We start from the raw sequence: 25,787 nt of genomic DNA, 5'->3' as shown, positions 1-25,787 counted from the left end.
TCAGGATGATTCATTTTTCTTTGTAACTTAATGCATCAGTCGCTGTTAAACATCCAGCTCCTTGAGGATTTTTCTTTATGATCCAGGGCTCGTTATATGTAACCCCCAGAGCAGGTCAGGAGCAAGGCGCTTACTTTTGCTGTCTGGCAACTCAAGGGCTAAAGGATTTTCAACAAATCATCACCTTCATTTTAAGGAAGCATCACTGCGTTACTGCTTATGTCCCCTCTGGATTAACACAGAAACAAGCCCGGGAGTGTAGAAGAGGAGGAGAGAAACATCAGTCCCAAAGCAGGATAGGGAGGGAGAGGTGAACGTTCATGGAGCTGCCTGCTTCTCCCCCTTGGCTGTAGAAGGAGCCAAGGGAAACTTGCTCAGATGTAGATGACTAATTCCAGATATCTACAGTTAGATGAGATGAATCTATCACTGTGGGGCACAGCGCAAGCATCGTAATAGCTGTCGCGGCATTACAAGCCAAAGGCACCTTCCCAGTTACTAGTATGCCTTGCCCAAACTGAGTCAACAGGCCAACTTCTGCTGTCCGCAAATGATTTGCCAAAGGTTCACTCACCTGGTTGTCTTTCATCAGCAGGGATTTTTCGTGACTGATCAAATATTTTACTTTAGATGGGGGTCCCTTAGCAAATCGCTGCGGCCTCTCTTGGATTCTGAGTCTGATGTTTGCCTTTCCACTGATTCTCTCAGTCGTGGGGAAAGCAAGGCAGTACGCCGAGCTGATAATCGGGATAATCTCAGCACAGACATAAGCCTTCTGAGAGCCAGTCTCTGCTTTCCTCTGGTTTCGGCTCTGTTCCTCTCTGTTTGCTCTCTCTTATTCAGATCGACGCTTGCTGTAGCTTTGTGTTTTATGGTTGATTTATTTCATGATTTAAGTGCTCCATTAAAGCGTTTCGTGCAGTGGGAGAATTCAGAACAACTTCCTCCCGTGCAGCTTCTCTGGTGTGCAGTAGTATAGTTGAGCTCATATTGCATCCTTTCCCTCGGCAGAGGCACTAAGTAGGACTCTGTCCTCTCTCCAGCTGTCTGTTTTCATAAAGCTTGTGATAATAGCGTTTTTGAGACTTTTGTCCCTCTGCCAAATTGGTTGAAATTTGCCAAACTAGTTGCACAGTTCTTAGGGATGACTGACAAACAGCAGATGGCATGAGTTCCTTGGGTTATTAGTCTAAAAACCGTCCCCAAGCAGAAAGAAGACATGTAAGTGAATATATGGTTTATTATTTGCATCAGCTGTCATTTACAAAAAAGACAGAAGCTACATATAAGTAAACAGGTATTTATATAAAAGGGGGGAAAAAAGTATGTACATCATATGTAACAAATGCAGATTGTACAGGAATATGGAGGGCACGCAAATTAAAATTTAAATTAAAGCTCACTAAAACTTCGACACAAAGGAGTAAAGCTTCAACATAAGGCACAGGGGATTCGTCAGACTCCTCTTGGAAAACGAGGCGATGGCACCTTAAATATGGTGCCATCTTTACTATTGTGACAACCAGCCGGCCCAAGACATCTTCTACTACTTCCTGCCTCGTTTTGTCAGCCCTCACTCACTTGATTTTCCAAAAACCCACTCCCAAAACCAGCTTTCTCCAGGAATCGCTCATGTTTTTTCTCATAATGATGTAGTGAACAGGCTGAGCCATTTAAAATAGAAGTTCATGGGTCTTGCATAGCACTTCTCATCAAAAAATAAATAGCAGCTCAGAGGAAGAAAAGCACTGTTTTCTCTATCTGACTCATGGAGACTTGGTAATTAAATATATGCAGTTTCTGGGTTTGGGTGTTTTTTTTTTTCTCAAAAATATTAGAAAAGCTTTAAAGGCACTATAATTAAGCAGTAACTTCCACGAAAGCAAACTTTGTTTACTATTAAGCAGTGTTTCAGCAAGTTCAATTGTGAGTCTAGTTTCAGGCACGGGAGTGGCTTCGTTGAAGTTAATGACTTAGTTCATGGACACATGAAATAAGTAACTGAGTTACAGTTTTAGTTCTCCTGACATTCAAAATTCATAAGCTAATTTTCATTCATATTGATAGAAGTCATTTAATTGAACCCCCTTCCTCATTTATGTTAAATGTTTAATCCTTTAGTGTCTTTTTCATTGTTAACACACTGAGAAACAATTTGTTTAAAAACTTAATAGCGGAGAAAAATATTTCTTAAGAAAAACAAACAAAGAAAAATCAAAATCTAATACGATCAGTAACTCCTTATGGCCTAGTTCAGTGCCTAATCCAACAGAAAAGCATCTCTGCTTTTCTAAAATAGTTAGACACGCTTTACCTGCAATTCAGAATTTCCAGGATTAAAACACCAATCAGGGTTCTCATATTATCAATGAAAAACAAGAAAAAGAAAGTGCCCGTTTTGGCTGAAAAAGCTGTTATTGAGATGGAAAAGATCATGGAGAAGAACAATCTTTTGTTCTCTTTGTTCCAGCAGTTATTTAGTGCAGGGTTTTCTTGAAGGCCAAAAAACTCCAAGTAGTTCAACTAAGTCAAAAGGAGTTGAAATAATGTCTAAGAGTCAGCACTATGATGATAATAATTACTGCTAATACAAAAAGTAGATTAGAGCATTTACCTTAGTGAATGCCAGATAACACTGAAATATTTAACATACAGGCTGAAAAGTTCAGTTTAACAAGTGTAAAACATGTATACAGATTTAAATGCATCAATCAATCAGTATTTATAAGAGATATGCAGAAACAATGCCCCATTAACATTTGCCCACAATTCAACACTTCAGTACAGGCATATTAAATATTGTACATTCTCTGCCACCAAAGAAAAAGAAAAAAGCAAAATCTCTCTTCTTAGGTTCACGGAAACCAGCTACGTAGCAACAAATTGCTTCAGAAATCATTCTCCTGCAGTGATTAGTCCATTACTGTTTGACTGATGCTGGCAGATGAGCAGATCTTTGACAGAAAGTGCCCCCACGTTAAAGAATCTGGTGTCCAAATTACGGAAACAAAAGAAACAGGCAATGCCAATGGCACAAACACCCCACATATGGGAAAAGGACGTCGGGGAGACTGTTTTCTGTTGCTCTGAAGACTAAAGACTAAGAGATCTATCTGACACATCGCAGCCTTCTTGATAGACCTAATTCACCTGGATGGAGAAACATCAGTAACAACCCGCTCACGCCGGGCCTTGCAAGGCATGCCATTGAGAACAGTACCTCTGCACTGCACCGCGGTATGCCATGTAGACAGCTCTAGAGGAAGCTCCAGGCTACTGGTTTCCTTCTGGATGAAACTGAACCAGAAGATGAGCTCCAGGAGCACACCTAACGTGTTTGAACCACTGATGGCAGTCCGTCCACTAGGCCAGACTAGAGCGGTCAAAAATTAAACTTCATGAAACAAGGTAGTTCCTCGGCAGGACCCGTTTTTCTCTTCAGAGAGAAATCCTACTTTCACTGTACTGCACTGTTTGCTAATGTGGATATAGCCTGTAACTCAGTCACTGTGAGTTATATATGGCCACTGAAGAGCCCATGGTGTCTGGGTGCTTCCTCCATACTCCTAGGTCAAAACCTCCCCTCCCATCACTGTGCTGTTCAGCATCTGGAGTCACTTTTGCATTATTAAAGACCACGAGAATTTTGTGGAGTCAAGCCATTCCACCCACCATCAAAGGGATGCTCAGTCCCCCTTTTCCTGTGGGAGACAACGTCTTGCCTTACTTTACCCTATCTTAAAATTTAACATGGTGAGGGATAAGAGGGTATAATAGACTACTTCTCTTTGGTTAGACAGGAGGAAAGACTGATGGAGGGTTAGTCCATACTGCAGTTGAGAAGCAGACTAAATTAGGCCCCTCAGGACCCCTGCTGCTGTGCCTAGAGTGCTGCTTCTGCTCCACCTCTCTCCTTCAAGCTTGCTTTGGTGCCTCTGCCTTTCATTGCAGTCGCAGACCATCGCTCCCTGTGCATTTCTTTGGTAGTGCCAGTGGCAGCTTCCCCTTTTGCTCCCTCCCACTTTGGGCTGTTCATTTGCATCCCCACACCAATCCCGCCATTGTGCTCTGCTGTTCTGAGGGACTTTTAAAGTTAGGTCAGTTCTCAGCTAGGTCATTCTGTGACCACACAGATAACTCTATTAGTAACATGTAACATAACATCTGTGCTGGCACAGCAAAGGCAATGGTATGGAGAAGGGAATGAAAGGCTAGGGACGAGGCTGTGCTGCTGGTGGTCTACCCAGTGTTGCTGCCAAACGTCTGCTTCTCGTCTTCATTGACTTAACCCTGCTGCTTACCTGTTCTGAAGGCTTCCAGCATTATTACACTGACAAGGCCCCAAAGCATCCACAGACCACAGGGCCAAGCTGTGAGGGCTCAAACACACAGCCCAGAATCTCACCTAATATTGTGTGGCACCAGCATGGCCATTGTTGCCTTCTGATGTGGGCCTGGGGTCACGGAAACAAACCTTTTCCCCTATGTGAGATAGGCCGCAGTAGGTAACTTCAACAGAAAGGGCTCTGAATTTTAAGGCAATTGCCTGTTTCCTTTGCAAGTCTCACCGAAAGGGCGAAACTGCTTGGCCTGTGGCTTTGCTAGTTGCGTGCAACATCAGGGTAAGAGCAAATCCTTGCAGGAGAGTAAAAGGAAAGATGTGCTGAAGCAATATTTTGAAACATTGCCATGAGAAAACAACGGAATTATCACAAAATGGAATTCCACGCTCCCAGCACGCCCCAGCCAGGGTCACTGGGTTGACAAACACAGTGTGCAATCAAAAGCATGAATCCAAGATCCACTCCACAAGTTTTACAATCTGTCCTCTCATGCCTACCGCTAATACATCTGACTTTCTAAGCTCTTTGTGTAACAACATTTAAACAAAGTAATGTTTTACAGCAAAGCTTATTTTTTCTTTAAAAAAAACCCTACAATATTTTGACTAATTCTGAGTCTGTTTAACAAAGAACACATTTCTTTAATTTTTAATAAATTCAACAAGCAAACAAAATCATAAGCAAGCTGTAAAGCTAAACTGGTCTTGCTGGGTAGCAATTTAAACACTAGAATCTTTACTACCAATTCCAAAAGCTGTTAACAAACATCTACAATCCTAATTCATGTTTTGTCTTGAAGTGCTCATCAGATCAAAACGCTTGGCAATGAAGGGGTACAAGAAGGGAGAAAATACAGCAGGAAGGATAGATAAATAAAAGTGAGAGGGGGGGAAAAAATGATCAAAATGTGACCAATAAAGATTTTCTGAAAATGCAGAAAAGTAAGGAGCCATTTTGTCTGAGACAAAAACAGCTGGGAACAATTGGGCAAGGAGAAAAACAAAGAAATATAAAAGGAAGAGAGGCCCTCATCCAGCACAGCATTTGCACACATGCTCCATGTGAAGCAGTGGTGCTACTGAAATGCCTGAAGGTAAGCTTGTGTGTAAGTGCGTTGCTGGACTTGGACGAGGGAAAACAATAGCAAGAGATAACAAAACTTCAGTAGGTAACTACCAAGAGCTTGTTGCTTTCAGGAAAATATGCTTCTTTTTAATTGCCATTTCAGAGCCTTCAGGCTGCAGAACGCTGCTGGAGTGAACACAGTGACTCTTGCCAGACTCATTGCTTTATGACAGACCACCTAAGGTTGGAAGAGACCGTTTGTAATCAGCTGGTCCCTAAAATAGCCCTTTTGAGTTTTGCAAATGTAAATGCAGAGTTTTGGAGAGACCGTTTTGTCTGGGAGAGGTCACTGGTACCTGGTCCCTAAGGGTGGCCTGTGTGGATGTGTTTATCCCCACTGAAAATTGGTTTGTCCATGGAAAGCACCGGTTTAATATTGAACTAGGGAGAAAAATTACGATAGGAATGTCCTTAGGACATTTTGGGTGAGGACTTATTAAACTTATTCCAAAAGCCCGTTAAAAATATTCCTAAAAGAAAACACAAGAAAACACAAAAGAGCAAACAACTTGCCCCCAAAATATTATTAATAAAAGGAAAAGTAACATTATCAAACTATATATATAATCCATTAAAAAATAAGAAAAAAGCACACCTACCGCCTGCAGCTCTGGTCAGGTTCTCCCCTCATCCCCCCACAAAAAAAAAAGTAAAAATAAAAATAAGAATTACAAATAAAATAAATTAACCCTTTCCTCAGTCTGGTTCCTAACTGAAACAATTTCTTCGCCTGCTCCTGTATTTATTGAATAAATCTTTTAGAATCTTTAAGAGAAAAAAAAAAACAACTCAAGTGTGTGTTTTTTAGAGGAAACTGAAAGCAGAACTTTTTTTCCCCTGCTCTTTTCACTCCTAGAATTATTTTAAAAGTAGGCTTTCTCCGAAATGCTGAAGAGCAATGGTGAAAAGGGATGGATGCTGGATACAGCTCTCCTGATGAGAAAGTCAGGATTATTCCAGCTGAATTGACAAGGCATTTGAATGAAGGTTATTGCATTTCTGGGACTTGTTCTGATTCTGAGAAGACATCACTTTGAACTTGAACTCAGCTCTTTCTCTCTGAACCATAACATGAATTGCTTATCATTTAGTTTTGCCTAATGATTTAGATAATACCATTCATTAACTGTAGTAACAATGGCTCTGATTCACCAGAGTACTTTAATATGCAAATAGTATCATTAAGGCCAATGGGAATCATATGCTCAATGTTAAACATGTTTTAGTGCTTTGGCAAATGGGATTCCCGCTGCACTCAATGAAGTAGCAATGTTATCTTTGTAATATTTGTAGTTAATTATTCGTTTTAGTGGATTTTTTAAATGTATTGCAAGAACTCGTGTGCCAAGACACTACGAAGTACATATGAATAGAATTTAATCTTCAGCAATGGAAACCGAATCAGGGATGGCAGATTTGCATGGCAGTTGTTATGAAGTATCTTGAGTTGTACATTCTGACCCTCAGATAGCTGGGAAATGTCCTCTGCATACCTCAGCGCCTTGCCAAATCTTTTTTTCCCCTTCAGTGAATGTATTAAAACATGTAGCAGTGGAATTTAACCCTTGTGATCCTTATTTTCCATCTGGAAAACATCTGTTGAAAGGTGCCCACAAAAAGAGCCTTAATAGGACAGCAGAACAGTTCTGGAGGGCTCCAGACAACATACACACAGTTTGCATGATGGAGACCAAAGCAGAAACACAGGAAGCTAAAAGAATTGTTCAGCGAAACCAGATTTTTTCCATACTCCTTGTTTTCCCTCTCTCACAAGATATAGTACGACTTTAAAATTCAGTATACTTTTCCCTTTTTGGCCAAAAAAATGTATTCATTTATAACTTACCAGGAGAAGAAAGTTAGTGATGAAAGGGTTAAAGATGGAATCATCAAAGGTATAGATGGAAGTTTGTCATCTGGTAACCAGAAACGGTAGCAAAAGATTTTGTCATGTCCCCTCAGAGCAGCACTCTAAACTGAACATGCAGGATTTGACTGATTTTCTGAAGATAGTTGTTCAAGAAGAATTTCTTTCTTGGGGTCAAAGGATTCCCCCACAGAAATATTGTCTACGTCCTGCACTCATTTATACAGCGGCTGCTGGAAAACGAGCCTAATTCTTCATCTGAAGAGTCCGACCACAATAATAGAAAAAATTGAAAATGACCAAAGAAAAAAAAATATGAACGGTGTCATTTTCAAACTCTGCCCCGGCCTCTGGGAGAAGGCAGAAAGCAAAGCCAAAGCCGTTGGCATGCTGAGCTCCTACAGCCCCACCAGGCAACACCTGGGCACAGACTCCTGGGGTGCGCGGTTGAAGAGCTCTTCCCAAGCTCCAGGGAGGGAACTTGCAAAGCATCTCCAGCAAATCTTCAGGAAGGTCCTTCTTCTCCTTCCGCTCTGCTGTCATTTCCCAAGCTTCTCCGCCCTCACACTTATCTCACTTTTTGGCTATCAGCCAAGGAGTTTGACCCTTGAAGTGGCAGACAAACGATACCGTATGAAAAGGGCCAGTCAAAAGTAAGGGTAATCAACAACGTCAACACCTCACTTACAGGTTTAGTAGGGATGGACCCTGAAACCAAGGTGGCACAGGTTTCAGGCCGGCACGCACCCAGCTTCAACCACATAGGGTTTTCTTGAAATGCAAGGCACTTAAATTTGGGAGGAGTAGCTAAATAATCGATCAAATTTCCCTCTGATCTACAGCCTCCGATTTAACCACAGAGGCTGATGAGATTGCTGTTCCCACAGCCCATCGTATTGATACAGTCTGAAATGGACTTCCACTGCTTCCATTACATCACCAGGCTGTGGTCAGCAGCAACCACAGGGAACGTCTGTCACCATTCTGCTGCCTGTACAATGGGTGAGTGGGTATCTTACACGTACTTTTTCCCCGAGCATTAAATCGATTGTCTTTCATCTTTTCTATTTTTCTTCCTGAAACTGCTACAAGTAACCTCGGGTCCCTTCCCTCTCTCTCTGTGTATTCCAGGTGAGGTACTGCAGTTTCTCCAGAGTCAGCTCAGGGAGACGCTCATGACTCAATGTCCAACAGCCACAAAGTTTCCAGAGAGGCATTGTGGGATTATCAAAATACCTACACACGTTAGGCACCCGTCCGCCAGCTTTCAGTGCCAAAGGCCCAGCTCACAAAGGCATTTAGTTAGATGTGCCTGATTCCTAGAGAAATCAGGGTAAATTATCTACCTCAGTGCCCTTGAGAATTTGGTCTAAGAGCTGAGTTTTCTTTACAGCTGAAGCCTATCAATGCCTTTTGCCCAGATGTGAGAGGGGTTGCTATATTTTAACTGGAAATAGAAATAAGACTAATTTTCAAGTCAGTAGGCTCTCCTCTGAAAAAATCAGCCTCCATAAAAGAGATTTAGGATGCTTTTTGTTGAATTAAGTTTACTTTTTTAAGGGAACCCAAAAGGAAACAGTAAACAAGCCTCTGAAGGTCACAAATTCTGATGCCCGCAATAAGCTCGTTCGAGTCCAACAGCTGCTCTGAAGCCAAACCAGCACTATGAGCAGAATGAGCTGAGATAAAGAAGAACAAGATAACAAGGATGAATTTGCTGACACTGTGTGTGTGTGTGTACCTGCGCATTGCTGATGGAAAGTAGCTGAGTCCTATTGGAAGTCATGGCACCAAAGTCTCTTGCCGCTTGCACTGGTGTAAATCAGGAACACCTCTACTGATAACAGTGGAATTACACCGGGGCAAAGCTGGAAGTAAAGAAAATCAAGCCTATTTTGCTCCCGATTGCTCTCCTCCTGCTTGTTTTGCTGACACAAGTCAGGTCCTTTCAAGAGTTCTGGCAATTGCATTTCAAGGTCCCCTGTGCCTCAGACAGAAACTTTCTCTCTCACAAATATATCAGTTGAAAAACAGCCCAAGAAATAATAAACAGATTCAGGATCATCTTGAGACTCCTTTAACTTGTAGTCGCGATGTTAGGACAACATGAGAGATGTTTGCTTTGTTTGCATTTAGATGAAGACCAATCCAAGCAAGGACAATCCCATGCAGTGCAATCTCAAATTACAGTTACAAAGCAAAAATACACTATAGACACCGAAGGGAACGAGACGCATTGGTGCTTTCTTCTATAGATCCGTCAGGTTTTGAGGATTAAAAACAGACACCATTTTTAGAAGGGGCTGGAGTATTCAAACAACCTATCTTGCATGCTAAGTGCTGCAAGACCAGAGTAGAAATTCCCTGCCATTACTATTATATCCTTCCAAAAACAATACTGCCACCAGTGACTGTTTTGTGTTTAACAGGTGATTATTTAAAACACAAGAACTGTGTGGTATTTCATGTTTAAATAAGCGCTGTCCCTTTTTGCTGAGCTTCACAGCTGCAAAGCCTTGTAACAGGGAGCTGGATCTTATATTAATGAGATATATTATTGAAAAACCAAAGAAGAATCCCTCACCGCCACCGCTCTGCAGTTAATTTTCTTACTGTGCCATTTCAGCTCCAGTACGCCAAGCATCTCATGGAAAACATCAGGAATGGAAAAGTTTAATCCAAAGGACAATGTTGGCATAAGAAGGGATGGTTGTAAAGTAATCATGAATTAATTTAGGTTGAAAGTTAGGAGCAGTTTCCCAACTGAGAGCAATCTGCCTCAGGAGCAGCCTCTGGGAGCAGGGGACAAGGGCCACAGGGTGGTAGAAACCTCGTTGTTTTTTAGACGAATTTCAATACGTTTCTGAAAGGGTGAGGTGGCAAATGGCTTGCAATAGTCAGGGGCTGGGCTCCGTTCCCTAGACAGTCCCCATAGCCTCTTCATCTGCATATTTTATATGTATTTTCCTCTGTTGTCTTATTCTGATGGTGCTAAAAGACTTTATGGAATCAGCTGGCTAAATTAACAGGTAGACAGTTCGTTAACAGAGGAGTAGCTGAGGACAAGGGTTGCATAGCGGAGTATTGAAGGCAATGAGAAATAGTCGGGGTCGCAGTCCGGAGAAGCTGCGGGGACGCAGCCTGGGACTCATACCTACAGCACTGCAGGAGCCGTAAAAAAAAGAAAAAAAAACTACAAAATCTACACAGCTGCATTGCTGAACTCCTTTCACAGTGGCAAAGCTTATGCAAAGAACATGATTTTAGTGGATCAGGATAATTAACGAATTACTGCTTGTGTTTCTCCCTGAAAATTCACGGTTGCAAACTGTCTTTCGCCCTTAAGTGAAGAGCCAAGGAAAATGGATATGTTTTTGGGAATAGATTTAGGTCTTTTATAGACTTCCACTCTTTTGCTAATTTTCTAAGAAAAATATATTTTGTGATGTTCCCATCAATCTGCTAATACGATTTTTCTTGACAGGTAATTTAGGCTTGAGACATTAACAAAGGTAGGCCAAGAAAGGTAATTAAGATCTGCACATGCAAATTACAGCGACACACTCTGCAGATTTGCATGCACCTTTGGTTAGCATCAAGAGAGCCCTGTGGAGTGGTTTATCTAATAAGCGTTCATCAAGACATCATCCTGCTACTCTGCCATATGCTTAATTTTAAACGAGGCTTTAACCAAGCTACTTGCAGGCGTACAGCTTAGACAGATGTTTGAATTCCTTGCTGACCTGGGCGAATTCGTCATGAGGGTTATTCCAGCCAACTAACTGATAACGGGAGGTACTCCGTTTTAGCCAGCGTCAAGGGATTAAGAAATTCTCTTTGTGCGTTCTCTGCGAATGATGTTGCCTTTCCTGCATAGCCAAGGAGCATCCTCTAGAGGAAGTGCTGGGAGGTTGCACTTGGCGGTCTGAGTCTGATCTTGTTCGATAACTAATCGCGGAATCTCTAACTTTTTTTTTTTAGTGGCTATCGTGAATTTCTCCAGCAATACCATAATTTAGTCATCAAGAATTGTTAATGTTTCAGTTTAATAAAAATACATCATGTTTTGAAACATTCTTGAATGATTCTAGCTTGAAAAATGAAAGTGACCTTTAACATATACAGGACAGTTCCTCTGGGCACTTTTAATGCAATAATTTATTTAAGGTCCAATATTCATCACGTGTGCACAAATATCATGTAAATATTACAGCTGTACTCCATGACAAAACAAGCATAATGCAGACATAGAATTATACAGAGAACTGACAAATGAGCAGGAAGGGGGATTTAGTATTTTCTGTACAAAAAAATATGCAGCCTCTTGATAATTTGTAAAAACGCATAACTTCTGGCATTTCAGAGAAGAACACTGTATAAAAATAAATATCCTATGTACAGTAACACACACAGGCCAGTCCAGGGTTAGAACCATCACTGCAAAAAAAAACACAAACCCATAAACGGGTGTTAGTGACAATTCACTAACAAGGTGTTAGGGACAGTTCAGCAGGGGGGAAGGACCCTTTCATGGGGTGGAAAGGCAGCAGGGCAGCATTAGGGGAGCTGGCTCGAGGGTCGCCAACAGGAAAGGAAAGGGTGCTGGATCTCAGCAGATGACCTTTTTGCTTTCCTGGGACAATCTGGGCTGACTCCTCACCTCCACTTCCTTCTTACCGTTACGGCTTGTGGGCTTTGCGTTAATGCACGCAGCAGGTAAGGTAGGTGGAGAGCGTGGAGGGCAGGAGCATCCAGCCGCAGCTAAGCAGCTCTGCTGAAAGCTAAATTTCAGCTCTCTTGAGAGCTGCTTATACATTGAGGTGTGTCTCTGCCTTGCTCCCAGCAGCAGCCGGTGGTAGCTGCACTACCTGCGGTATGCCAGCTCCCTGCATGCTGGTGCCAGAGTTGGCTCTCTGCTATATCAGGTGAAAATCTAACTTTTGTGCCAGCATCAACACAAGGCCAGACAGCTCCAAGACCACAAACACCATTCTCTCTTTTTTTTTTTTTTAAGCCCATAAAACTGAGCAGCAACGTACAAACAAGATGGAGAGCTTTGCTGGCTGCTTTTCAGAGGTCTGGTCTTGGAAAACCACTGCATGCCTCCACACCTATTTTGCTCTTAGCCACACTCATAGAAAAACATCAGCCAGACTTGTAGCACTACCAACTGAGCATAGTCACAACGTTTCCAGGGTTATTTTACCTTATTCCAGCAGCCTTGAACTGGCAGGCCATCTTCTCCCTGCAAAAGAGATGAGTGAAATGGCACTTTAGGACATGGAAAACAGTGCAGAGACTCAGGAAAGAAGGAACGGGTTAACTATTACAGCTGCAACAAACCATCTGAGTCAGGGTGGGAGGAATAGTCTGAAATATATTCCTCCCCCACTTGGAGTGACCCCGACTTCTGGCTGAAGTAGTTAGTCCAGCTTGAGTCAAAGGCTGGGGCTGAAGAGGTGGGGATTTTTCTGCAGGCTATGCAGAAAGGAGGCCCTTAGGCTTATGCACATCCTGTTCTCCTTCCTCTTCGAGGAAGGCGTTTAGCCAGGCTTCCCTTAAGGAAAGGGGGGAGCATAAGAGCTCCCATTCAACCAGAAAAATATTGCAGGAAGCTGGCAGGGGGAGGTGTGAGATGGCTGGTTTGTGCTGTCATGCTTGACTCCAAATCATAACACCGAGGTGAACTGTCATGCCTGGCATAAGAAGGCCAAGCAAATCCCAGATGCAGTGTGAACTCGAGGAGGGTCTGGAGGAAGGGAAAAAAAAAAAAAAGAAAAGAAAAAGAAAAAAACAACCACACACAGCCCTGTGTGTTAAAGGGCCCTGCGCTTTATCGTTAAAAAACGAATTTTTCTCAGCTCACCCGAGCATCTCAGTTAAGGAGATTGTCTGAGGCCTCCTGTAGCTACTGACAACAGCAGAAACCTCCACGAAGTGATTCAGGCTACGGAAGAGCTGAAACGCCCTTTCGCTGGTCACAGCAGCAGCTCAGGCAGATGGCGATTCTGACTTGGGTGCCTCAGTTAATTACTCGCGTAACGACGGAAGAAACGCAAGTCGGACCAGCCGAACTGCAAGGCAGCTGCGCTGCTTATGCCATCGCGGCTGGATTGCCATCCCTAGTTCTGGACACAGGCGTCCCTCAGGAAATCCCTTCTGTCAAATCTCCCAGGGCACGCGCCACGGCTGCAGCGCCTTCCTGGGATGCTGCGTCCTTGCATAGCGCGTGCGAGAGCTGCACGTCGCAGACCTGGTCAGGACCTGGGCAAAGAGCGGTCCGTGGCGGGACGCGTAGTTGGTGTTTGTCTGTCCTGCTCTAGCATGACACCCGTTCCCTAGCAGGCTCTGCTGCCAGCTCCTCCCCAGCACACTGGATGAGGGCAGCTGGGTACAATCAGGGCTTAGTAGCACCCGTGGTATCTCTAATCCAACAAGACAGGACAGGTGGAGGTAACTCTGGCCCTCTAGGACCATGTTGTTCTGTGATTCGTGCTGAAAACAAAGCAGCCTGGTTTGCATGCAGTGAGCATTGGAGACATTGGGTTTGGTGCTCTCAGGGGCTTTGGCAAGACCCTGACTCATTGCCACCCTAAAGGCTGCACAGAGAATCCCACGAAGAAATTATTGTGCCTAGTCCGTTCAACTCCTAAAAGGCAGACAAAGGACATTGACACTAGGGAACAGATTTCCTCTGCTTTAAAAAACAACTGCTGAGCTGTTGCTGTCCCTTCAAGGGACCTCAACTGCAGGCAGTGAAGTTATACAAAGCATGATGCAGGCCCCTTTCTTCAGCCAACTGACTCGGTTCTTACTTCCGCCAGCGCTGCCTGAGAAAGCTGCCGAGCATATCATCTCACTTGAGAAGGGGGGGGGAGGAAAAAAGAAAGCAGAGAAGCAAACGCATACCAGTACATTGAGAGGAACTATTTACAGGAGATACCCTTCCAAGGGACCGAGGAGCTGCCTGCTGCCGTGCCGCTAGAACCGTATCGCTTGCTGAAGGCACGTCTTGGAGCGTGCTCTCCTCGCCACGCTTCCTCCCACGCTCCCCCCTCACCTTCCACCGCGCGGGAACAGAGTTACGGGTGAAGCGCGGGGTAAGTTGTGGCACGGCCCTTGGTACACCGGTGGTGGTAGGAACGACTGGTGTAGCGCGGTGCAGGGAGAAAAGGAAAGTTAGGTGTACGAAGGAACAGGGCGCCAGAGAGTTACGCTTCAGGCATCAGAGGAAGACCAGGGTCACAAGGAAGTGTTTGTTGCAGGCTAATTTGCCGAGAACGGAAGTGTGACGTGCGTATTAGTACGGAGGATTTCAGTCCACGTCTCACTCCACATATCTCAGATTTACGAGGCATTAGTTCATGGGCGCCGTAGCAGTTATGCACACGGATGCGTCAGTGGGATGCCAAGCTTTTAACCTAGTTGGATCAAAAACCATGCTTATTCAAGTTCCCAGGCTAGCTTGCGTGCCAGAACACTATGTATATGTGTATAAAGTGGCATCTCTATTTCACTCCATTTTCTGGCAAGTTTCCCTTAACAAAAATAGGTACGAAAATAGGGGTGCATTCTCATGTGGCTACACAGGATAAGTCCTAAGAGAGAGCAGGGACAAACAGAAGACAGGCAGCTTATTTGGGGCACTGGTAGAAACCTTGCACCTGTAAAATTAGGTGCGTTGTATAGCCAAAAACGGTTCCCTAGAAACCCGTCCTTAGCGGGAGGCAAAAGGCACGGCTCAGGGGTTCTTTTCCTTCTTACACTGGTTGGGGGAGTAGGACTTCACCTGCGGGAACAGGAGAAGAGTTTCTTTGTATTACACCCAGAATTCACAGCGCAGCAACTGCGACTTTGCAAGCAGTCACCTCCGCAGCACGGGCAGTCGCTCTGCCCGACGCGAAAATGAAAGCAGGGGTAGGAGAGAAGGCCGGGAGGAACCGGGACGTTAGCTCTTCGCAGCGGTCAACTAACGAAGGCTTCTAATGGCAATTTCAGGGCTAATTTCCTCAGGGAACAAACAAAGTCCTTGCAGATGAAATATGGCTTTCCCCCCCCCTCCTTTCTCCTTGGGATGTATTTTTACAGCTAGTTGAAGGAGCCAGCTGAAATCACATCCGTTGCGGATGGCATCCAACACCTCTAAGTGAGGCGGCGCAGCTATCCTGTCTCTCGGGTTCAAAAGGCAGGGGGTGACTGTTCAGAGAGGCGCCAGACTGCGCTAGCCCCCCGCGAGCACTTGCAAACGGAGCGAACGAGGAACGCGAGCGTCTTCGGCCCCTGCCACAAAGCCAAGCCGCTGCAGAGGCACGTGCTCCTGCGTCAGTCTAACAAAAGCTCTGAAGGCGAAGGCAGAAAAGAAGCAGTTTCAAATAAACCCTCATCCCTGCTATGTTTTCCCCCCCACCCCTCGCTCACACCCCAAAGCAGCGCTGAGAGCGGCTGGGAATCGCCGCATGCGGGGAAGGGACCGTTCTCGGGCACAAGCGGCACGGGGACAGGACAGGTAAGGAAGGGAGCGGCGGCTCTTTCCAAGGCGTGCAGCTAGCCGGAGGCAGCGAGCGCAAAGCAAAGCGAACCGTGCAGGAAAGGGAAGGTACGCCATACCAATGGGCATGGGGCATCCAGCCCGTCCAGCCCAGGTAACCCCGGCTCACCCTTCTCGCCTTTAAAACCTCGGAGGCCCTGTTTATGAAATCAACCACTATCGTTATTTCAGTTAATGCCAGCCGCTTCCACGTCACGGCAGGAGAGGCTCGGTCGTGTCCTGGGCTGCCACGGGGCGCTCTGGCCGCGTACCCAGAATACAGATGGACGCTGTCTTCGGTTTTGGTTTCTCTGCATGACCAGTAGCAGCAGTTTCCTTTCCATTTTTCTATAATCTACAAGCCAGGAGAGGCTTCGCCAGCTGAGTTAAGCCTGGGAGGACAGGAACGATGATTCCTCGCCTTTGAAGTCACCTGCTGTTGCTATCCTCCCAAGGAAACCCAAGCAGCTACGTCTCAAGACGCAGGGGGCACAAGTGCTCCTGGGATTTACGACCATACTACAGGGTTTTTTTGCAGCATGCTCACTGCAGCTTAGGAGTTTAGACAAAAGTGTTTACACGTTCATAAGTGTATTTATTCACTTGCCTAGGATTTATAGGCAAAATAACTTTTGACAGAAATACATCCCACTCCAAACAACCGAGCTTTGCTTTCCCTCTGGGTACGGCGGCTCGAGGGCCCCGTGTCATTCGCAGGTGACCGCATCAGCTGGCCGTTATTTCCCAGGCAACAAGAACAGCATTCAGGTTTCGCTGCGTTACGTAGACACTAAACATTTCCAGAGAAGAGCCATATCTAGCAGCCAGGGAGACCCAGGGCTCTATCCGCGGAGGAGAAAGCCCTGGGCTCCCGGCACATGGCACTCGGCCATGTGCCCCAAACCGTTGGGAGCTTCTGAAGAGGAAGGAATATAACCACGGTCACTCGAGCATCGGCGGTCTGCCACTGAAGCAAGCAGCTCTGCCGCAGACAGCGGTGGGAACCAGCCTGGGCCTTATCCGAGTGTTATGCTTTTGCAAGACCATTGTTTATGTTATGATTTCCTTCTTTCTTCCCCATCAACAAATCTTAAAGCAATACATTAGATAAAACAGAACATACCAACGGACAGGGTGCATCTAATCCAGGCGCTCCTTGGTCTCCCTTATCCCCTTTAGACCCTCTAGAGCCTTTCTTGCCCCTCTCCCCCTGTAAATAATAGTTTAGTCCAAGAAAAAAAGAACATACAAAAGCTTTAGGATCATCCATTTCAAACATATGTCAGCAATAGTTTAAAAAAAAAGGATAAACATTTAGGAAACATCTTAAAAGGGGAGAAATCTTCATTCATTCAAGATGCTCTTAAAAGAAGACAATGTAGGGAGCTATGACCTCCTTTACTGAGCTGTATAAACATTAGCTATTGCTCAAGTCCCACACTGAGAGACTGTAAGGACCGCACATCAAAAGGATAGCTGGCCTCGACTCCTTCTTCGCTACTCTGCGTCGCCCTTCCTAAAGGGATCCACAGCAATATTTTTAAACGCTTCCCCTTGAACTGTTCACTGAACGCCGTTTGCTTCCTCGTGCAGGGGCAGCATTAGGACCCGAGGAAACGCCCGGGTGTCCCGCTGCCCCTCCTCGCCAAGGGACGGTAGCGCCTACAGCCGGCCGGGGCCACGGGCAGGCTACCGCTGCGCATTTATGTTAGATCTATACCAAATCTTTCTGTGCCATATAGAAGAGGGATTTAAAGCTGCTGAGCATAGAACAGGGAAAGGGGCTGCGGTGCAAGGAATTGAATTTAGGGTCCTTGTGGGGAGGGTTAAAGGAATTAAGGAATAAATTCAGGCAGCACAGGTTGCTGTTTCTTCTCTTTTAAAAAAAAGTGTGTTACACTCAAAGCTGGCAAGAGAAATGGATGGGAGAGGAGAGGCAATGAGGAGAAATCACCCCGAACCAAGCACTGGAGCAGAAAGGATAATCCAGGAAAATGCAGCATGGGTTGCTCTGCAGGGAGGAGGAAGGAACCGGGAAGAAAGGCAGAAGAGGAGGAAGGGATAAAGGGGACAAAGGTGGACCTGTAGGAGCAAGGAAGACACACACACACAAGAAAAAAAAAAATACAGACATTAAACCAAGAGCGAAGATATCAGCTCGCTAGCACACAGTCAGCATTCCCCCTTTTTCAGCTGGGTTGCCTCGGCGCGTCCCCCCACGCGCAGGGCAGCGGCAAAGCGCCGCTCGGCCCGGGGCAGCCGGAAGGCTCCCGGGAGGAGCGCGGCACCCCGGCTGGGAGCCTGACGGAGCGGCGCCCCATTTTTGCCGTCCGTTACCTCGGGCGAGACCGTGCCTCGCTTCCGCTGAGGCTCTCAGCCAGCCAGGGCGGTGGCCGAGCGTGCCCCAGGGAGCCCGCGCTGTATTATTTATTTTAACTCCGGTAGGAATAAGGGGCTTGCTCACAGTCTGCGAAGACCCCCTTCCTCTAGATAAAAAAAACCAACTGAAAAAGTCAAGAAATTCTGCTAAGGTTATTTTTCTATTTAGAAGCCATACAAAGAAAACAAAGCAAAATGCATCGCAGTAAAGCAAAGAGGAAGTTAAGCAGCAAAGCCAGAAATGGAACGATTAAAAAAGGGGAGAACTCTGGAACTACCATGAAACTTGGACCTTTCTCCCCTAGTTTAAGATGCCGATTGGCTACTGCTTTTCAAAACTGCCCGTCTATGCAGACTAAGATCAGAAATACATTGCAAATAAGGACAGAGAACATTCACTACGTATAAAAAACAAATTCATATCATGAAATTACTGCGTGTGCACATGCACCATAAAACTTTATATTTTCAGATAAATTTAGGTGATACCAGAGTCTTATGAAGAGAAAGTATACATGCATACATGTATATGAGTACATGCACGTATGTACTATATTGAACTGCCTGACATATTTATGCGGTTATAGTCTTTAAGACTATAATCTCAAGAAGCCATTTATATTTGCAAATATAAATTGTATTCGACTAGGTCTCAGCTGCTGTTATCAAAAAGATTCAGAGTTTTAACAAACAAGACATTCCTTGTAGGTTGTTGAAAGCCTGATGAAAAAGCAAGGTGCTTAAATATGTGTTTTGGTCATGTTTATCTTTTCTATAACACAGGCGATAGAAACACAACCATTCACACAATTGGTTGTCCACGGAGGACCCAGCTCTTCATCGATCACATCCACTCAGGGCAAAGCCTGAGGAGACTGCATGTCTGATTCTTTAAGGTTTATGAATTTAAGTCATCTTGTCCAAATTTCCATCTTCCCGATTCTCTGGAAGAGCGTTTGCTAGAGGCCAGCATTCTTTTTCAGACTTTAGGGGGAATTTAAGAGTAACGTAATAAGATTTGCTGCCTCCACCTCAATTAATTCTCATGGGAGTCCTTACACACGTCAGTAAGCGGGTAAGCGAGACTTCCCAAAGTAGGCCATGTTGGCCTAACTCTGCTATCCATGGAGACATGGATACTCATGTTCTCACCTATACCTCGGTGAGAACAGAGCTACGGCAACAACGAACACCTTAGCAGATCCCTCTGTATCTTTCAGATAGACGTACCACGATGGCCTAGATGACAAACTACAGGTATCACCTTATAAAATACACGTTCATAAAGTTACTTCTCTGAAGGTTTAGCAGACAGAATTACACGTTAGCTATCTTCAGGCTGCTCAGACATCAACCATTCTACCCCTGTGTGAAGGCATTAGTAATCACACACAAGGAGTTTGCCTGGTAACTTACCCGGATTCCTCTGTCACCAGGTAGGCCTTGTAAACCCTGAAACACATCAGTAAGAAAGGAGACATGTTTTAAAACATATAGGTCTTGTTGTACGCCCAGTCAAAAAGAAGCATTTGCTCCACAGTTTGCCCATTTTTTCTATCTATATCAATTGCTTTAGGGTTTAAAAAAAAAAAAAACGAACAAAAAACACCACCGCACTTCTGCAGATCTCATCTCCATTAGACCATCCAGGCTGGTTTCTTCAGGCAGAAATAGTCTCTAAAAGAACCAGCGAACTTCTCTATCTATGATGAAGCAGCTCCACGATCGCTTGAAGCTACAGTTCCAAGACTGTGGCCCCATTTTGCAAAAATAATCCCAAACCATGGGAGTTACTTCAAAAGCACCTTGTGTCACTCTGATGACAAGACAGGGCCTTCTCAGCAATTTGGAGGGCAGGCAGGCAGCTGTGGAAATGTAAATGGAGCAGATGTGCTCAACAGCAGCAATTTAGATTAAAATACATATCCTGTGAGCCCCACGCAGCTTCTTTTGGTAATCTGAGGACCAGAGTGAATTAACAGCTTCACAATGTCAGCTTCACCCCTCTCATTCTGAATCACTGCTCTGAAGCCACTCAGCTCTTCCTGTTGCTCCTCTAGGGAACTGAAGCTCATAACTTTGGTTGTATGAGCTACCCAGCCTAGCTGCAAGCACAAATGCCGAATTACAGCAGCACCTTAAGCTGTCAACCATGGGAAGGAGGGAGGCACCGGAGGTGACAGAAATCCCGAGTGCTCCCATACTTACAGGAAGCCCTGCTGGCCCCATTGGTCCTACAACTCCAGGATCTCCTTTACTGCCCTGAAATGGAGACAAAAGAGTAGAAATTGTTACAATCCCATACAGTCTGGGCAGACAGCACAGCCATGGCTACAGCAACACTGCATAGGAAATGTAAAGACAACCCTTTCAAAGGCCAAGAACAAGGCACTTAAAAATCAGAGGCCCAGCTGAGCATCTTACATGCACGGGAGGGAAAAATCCCAGCTCCTAGAAAGACCTAGAGCTTCTCTACCCTAAGGGGCTGGGTTATCTTCAAAGAAGCTGCAGAGCAGTTAGTTTTTAAGCTAACTCACCCTTTCGCCTTTTGGTCCTGCTGGTCCCGAAACCCCACTTGGTCCTGGAGTACCCTGTAATCGCAGGAAGAAAAACACATCAGGCCATTTTTACTCTCAGGCCTCCTTAAAGCCATGAGACAGTGCAGCTCCTTTAGGAAAAAAGCACAGCTAGGAAGGACAGTCCAATGACGGAAGGTGTCTAGCACCACTACAGCTTTCAGGGTTGGTGATGGGTTTGAAGAAGCTGCTATGTGCAATTAGAGGAATGGGGGAACTGCTGCATTGATTCACACCAGCACCATTTTACAGAGCTTTATTTTTAATTTTGAAGCTATGCCTTGACAATGGGTACAGCTTGCATTTCTACCAGTAGCCCACGGATGAATTTTTTTTCCCCCTCCAGTTTATATTACAGACAAAGCTGAAAGCTGTGGCAGAATAAAGGCTATTTAAATATATGACAAGCAGTTTTTGTTTCTTTGTTTCCTCGTTCCCTTCCCCTCCCTCAATTCAGTTGAGTTGAGCAAAAATGAAAGAATTTGCATTACTTGGTGCGAAGGCAGCCAGTCATGCAGGTTGAAAGACACCATGCTGCAAAGATGAATGCAGATGCATACATACACAGATGCAAATCAAGAGGGGTATCATTCATTCCCAAGTCCTGTTCCCTTTTTGCCATTTATGCCACTCCACCAGGCTCTCAGCCACGCTAACATGAAAAAGCAATCTTTTTGCTCACCCTTTGATACAAGGGCCACCTCCTTCTAGCATACCAAACATCCTAGCAGCGCTGAGACTTGCTTTGGCTTTGAGAAGTTATCCCAGAGAAAGCTCATCTTTAATGCACACAACAGTCTATAGGCCTTCTGGCTCAGAAAAGGGTCGCATTGCCTCAAGGCCAGAGGCAGGCAGATTCAACCCTGTGTAGACACCCGCGAAACCTGGACTGGAGCGTTCTGCGTTAGATGGCGTCTCACATTCTCCCTGCTCACATTCTGCACTCTAAATCAAGTGCTGCCTTCTGTTCCTTATTTCTGCTATTAAAGGGGCTCGAGAGTTCACTGAGAGCTCACAATCCCTAGTCACCAACGTAACCCTTCTGAGTTGTGTGGAAGGACTTGTGGGTCAGGAGAACTTTTAGAAGTCAAAATCTGCAGAATGTAAGCGGAGAAGTAGTTCATGCAGCACACACAATTTTGATGCATCAGAGCAAGGGAGAAAAACCATGCTCTCCTTAGAGGCATGCACAGAAATTTAAGTCATGGAAACTTCTATTGCCTGCACACTTGCATCATTTTCAGATCACTTAAAGCATGAAATATACCAAGATACCACGTGCACACTTATAAAAATACATCTACCACTTCCCAAAGCAAAGGAGCAGATTAGCTGTCATTCAGGTTCAGTTTAGAAGCTATAGAGCAGCTGAATTATTTCCAGACGGGGAAATCAGTTTTTTGTTCGTTTGTTCTGTAAGTGGCCACTTAGGAAATCATGTATTGCCCACGTACAGTCTAAGACTGGTTAAAAGTGTTTGGCCCTTGTTTAACAGCGTTTGCCCAAGAACAGCAGAATGCTTTGTGGAACCAGGTTGGTGTTACTAGTCTCACTCCAGATCTGACAAACCGACAAGCTCAGCGACAAGGAGTTTATTTCCCTTTCATCTCATGCAGGGTTAGCAACACGAGGTAGGAAGCTTGCTTCTTCCTGCTCAGCTCTTGGACGTCACTGCCTCCCAAACCTATGCAGTCAACTGGAGAACCCATCCAGGTATGTGGGGCTGAGGGGGAAAAAAAAGCACATACAGAGCTGCTGCAGTTGTGTGGCATCCTGCTGCTGACACAGGAATGGCTAGTCCTGCTTGCAGAAGGTATTTTAGATGCAGCTCCTTCTCGAGGAGACACGCTCCTCAGGCTACAGAGGGGCACCTGCAAGCGTGCCTGTGGCCCATTGCCACGCGTGAAAACAAGGCACAACAAAAGCTTTTTGCTCATGGGACAGATTTGCCTAAGACAAATCTGGAAAACTACTGTTGCAAAAACACTACAAGCAAGGATGGAGATTGCTCGCAATAAGGAGGAAAGGAGAGCAGAGCATCGTGGGGTCATGCAGAAGTGTCATTCACCTTGTTACGGAGCTAACGAAGCAGAATAAGTAGGCTGTGATCCCAGGATCACAACAGATTCACATTACCAAAAGTGACAAGCGTGTGACCTATCACCTTTCACCCTCTCCAAGTTTAAACCCCCACCCCCCACAAGCCTGCTTTGGGGAAAAGACAGTTATTCCTGGTGTAAACAAGACTGTGGTGGAAAAGACAAGACAAATCACAGCATTGGGGGAGGAGGAACGTAGGGTAACGGAGAAACGGAACTCACCGGTGGTCCAGGCCTGCCGTCTAAACCTGAAGCACCCTGAACAGATGGGGCAGGGTTAACAAAACACACAAAACAAAAAAAAAAACAAACAAAAAGAGGCAAGGAGGAACGGGGAGGCGGGTGGGGAGGGGAAGGAGAAGGGTAGGGAGAGGGGAGCGAAGCAGTGACTTGAGACAAACGTAGGCTTGCAATAAACCAAAACTCAGGTCTCAAGGACAGGGGATCATACTTACAAGCAAACCAACAGAAACACAGAAGCACTGAATACACGTAATATTGACCTGCAACTGTCACACCCCCTTGCAAATGCAAGTTTCCCTCCTTTCTGTGCCCCCACCGCCGCCTGACGTGAGCCTCAGGGGCTCCAAGGCCTGCCGTCACTGGGCTGCTTGCAAGCGGTGAAGAGCCAGCCTCAGTTCTTCAAGCTCCTACCAAGAAGCCCAGGTCCTGAGGGCACATACTTAGTCATCTGCAGACTTTCTCCCCTCTGCACCTCTTTAGCCCAAGGAGGAGGCGAGAGCCTGTTGTTTGGAGGGTGACAAAACAGGCAGCTCCTCCCTCAGCATCACCAGTGCAGGGTTACAGCTGATTAAGTGGTTGCTTTTCTACCTGAGCCACTAGTGCTCTGAACTTCCACGTCCAGAAAACTTGAGAATGGCTCTGCCGGAGGTCCATCCAGCCCAGTGCCTCCTCTGACAGTGGCCAGTAGAGGGAGCTTAGGTAGGATATAAATACAACACACTGAGGTTTTCCTCCACTTCAGTATGACAATTCCTTAGCTTGTCAGGCACGTACAGAGAAAAGCTAAAGGCTACTGCAGACAGTCTGTCCCGAAAGCTGCCGAAACCCTGGCTTGACATCGAGCTTGATGTTAAGTCACACATGAAAAGCCAGCAGATTCAGCGCTCGGATTTTACAAAGCCTGTCTTCACAGGAAGAAGGTACCAAACAGGTACTGAAGTATTTAAGTTGCATTTACAGTTTGACAGACTGAAAACCTGCTGGATCAGGCATTGAAGAGCTAATCAGGAGAGCTGGTAGCTCTGAAGACAGATGTTAGGTCCACCGTGTCTCTGACTTTACTAACAGCTCCCTCTCTGTGGTTCTTAGTTGGCCGACTTTGTTGATCCGACAAACAATACTTTCCAAGGCGACACTTCTGAGCAAGCTTTCTCCCCTCCACAGCTCAGGAACTGTATTGTGAAAAGCCAAATTACTTCAAAACATCTGGACCGTGGGGGGGTCAAGAGACCAACTGCAGGAACACAGGCACAGGACCTCAGCTTCTGATGGCAACCACCGCTGCAGGACAACCAGCCAGGGCACTCCCTGCACACTGATGAGCTTGTCTGGGTAATTCCCAGGGCATCTTTTGCTCACACCATCACAAGGACCGTCTTATCCTGTCCTGATAACACAGAGGGCTTCAGGGAATAGCTGTTTACATGGAAAGCTTTTAATTTGCTCTTTCTCCCAGATAGAAACAGCTCAGCTGAGTGCCTGGAGTTAGATGAAACATGTCCAGGCCCTGGTATATAACCACTATAAACACAACCGAAAAAAGAAAACACTGTTATAAACAAAGACATGCACGTTTCAGCCAAAACCAGGGACAAGGGATCTGGGTGATCAAACAAAGGCCAGTGACAATGACAGAGTCACACAATGCACAAGATGAGCTCTTTGCAGTGTTTGCTTCTAGGCAACGCGTTCAGCAAGAGGAAAGAGGGTGCTTTGCCATCAGTGCTTTTTAACGAAGAGAGAAAACTTGAGGGCTGGCAGAGCAACTGAATGGGACTAAGTTACCGGTAACTCATTACCATTTGTCTGCCGAGTCTCAGACAGCAGGTATTTTAGCAGATACAAGCTGGCTGCCTTTTATTTGCAAAGTCTTCAGGTTTGCATCTAAAGCTCCTGCCACTTCATCCTAACTCTACTGAAATTCTTCCTGGCCAAGCTGAGCAGTGCACTAACTCGAGGTTAACGTTACTGAATTTGCAGTAGGGAACACGGCAGGCTGCTTCTACTGCATCAGGTTCCACCGCAGAAGTGATAGGAAAGTATCGAAGAGCGAAGGCTGCATACGTTCAGAACCACCACAAGCCTTGGTACAAAGCCTGGACCAGGGACAAACTGCTGGGAAGATGTTTCCTTTTCACTTTTGCATATCTCTGCACGTCAGGGCAGCGGGCAAGACCAGAAGAGCAGTTGCAGAGAACCCACACGAAAGCTACCGCTTGTTTCATCCAAGCCTGCTGGAAGCAGCAAGAACTAAGATGACCAGTGATCTGTTTGACAGACCTAAAAGGTGAAGGTTCTGTACAGAAGTTGAGACGTTATCAGTTTAAGAAGCAAAGGCACAGTTATTTATAGATCATCTTTCTCTTGCCTGTCAAATCCCTGCGCATGCCTCTTATTGAGGGATCCTTTTACAACTGATGCAAGTTTGGCTTGCAAAGCGCCGCTTGCTTCCTGGATACTTACGGGTAATCCCAGTGGCCCTCTGTCTCCTTTTTCACCCTGGACACCCTTCTCTCCTTTCATTCCATCAATCCCTGCTTCCCCCTAAAGGAAGGATGGAGCAGAAAATAAACTCACCGTAACACCACTTATATAACAAGCATTCCTCCGTCCTGAGCGCGCTGACGC

General features: G+C 45.4%; 1 protein-coding gene across 4 annotated transcripts in view; it reads right to left on the bottom strand.

The window, feature by feature from the left end:
• Nucleotides 1-11,471: 11,471 nt before the first annotated feature.
• The window catches only part of LOC104145024 (collagen alpha-1(XIII) chain), a 48,254-nt gene continuing 33,938 nt past the window's right edge, over nucleotides 11,472-25,787 (bottom strand). For 3 of the 4 annotated variants that reach the window (XM_068951194.1, XM_068951195.1, XM_068951196.1), the window contains 7 exons: nucleotides 25,623-25,703; nucleotides 20,779-20,832; nucleotides 20,450-20,503; nucleotides 19,658-19,693; nucleotides 16,986-17,072; nucleotides 12,542-12,580; nucleotides 11,472-11,772 (listed from right to left, as the gene is read on the bottom strand). In XM_068951194.1, the coding sequence (XP_068807295.1) occupies nucleotides 11,770-11,772; nucleotides 12,542-12,580; nucleotides 16,986-17,072; nucleotides 19,658-19,693; nucleotides 20,450-20,503; nucleotides 20,779-20,832; nucleotides 25,623-25,703 (354 nt within the window). In that variant the 3' untranslated portion in view covers nucleotides 11,472-11,769. Of the gene's footprint in view, nucleotides 11,773-12,541; nucleotides 12,581-15,942; nucleotides 16,021-16,985; nucleotides 17,073-19,657; nucleotides 19,694-20,449; nucleotides 20,504-20,778; nucleotides 20,833-23,138; nucleotides 23,175-25,622; nucleotides 25,704-25,787 lie in introns of all 4 variants that reach the window. The other variant, XM_068951193.1, reaches the window with a different exon arrangement.

Source organism: Struthio camelus, chromosome 7, assembly GCF_040807025.1.
Source record: "Struthio camelus isolate bStrCam1 chromosome 7, bStrCam1.hap1, whole genome shotgun sequence".
Classification (NCBI taxonomy): Eukaryota; Metazoa; Chordata; class Aves; order Struthioniformes; family Struthionidae; genus Struthio; species Struthio camelus.
This window is presented reverse-complemented; position numbering and strand designations above follow the sequence as displayed.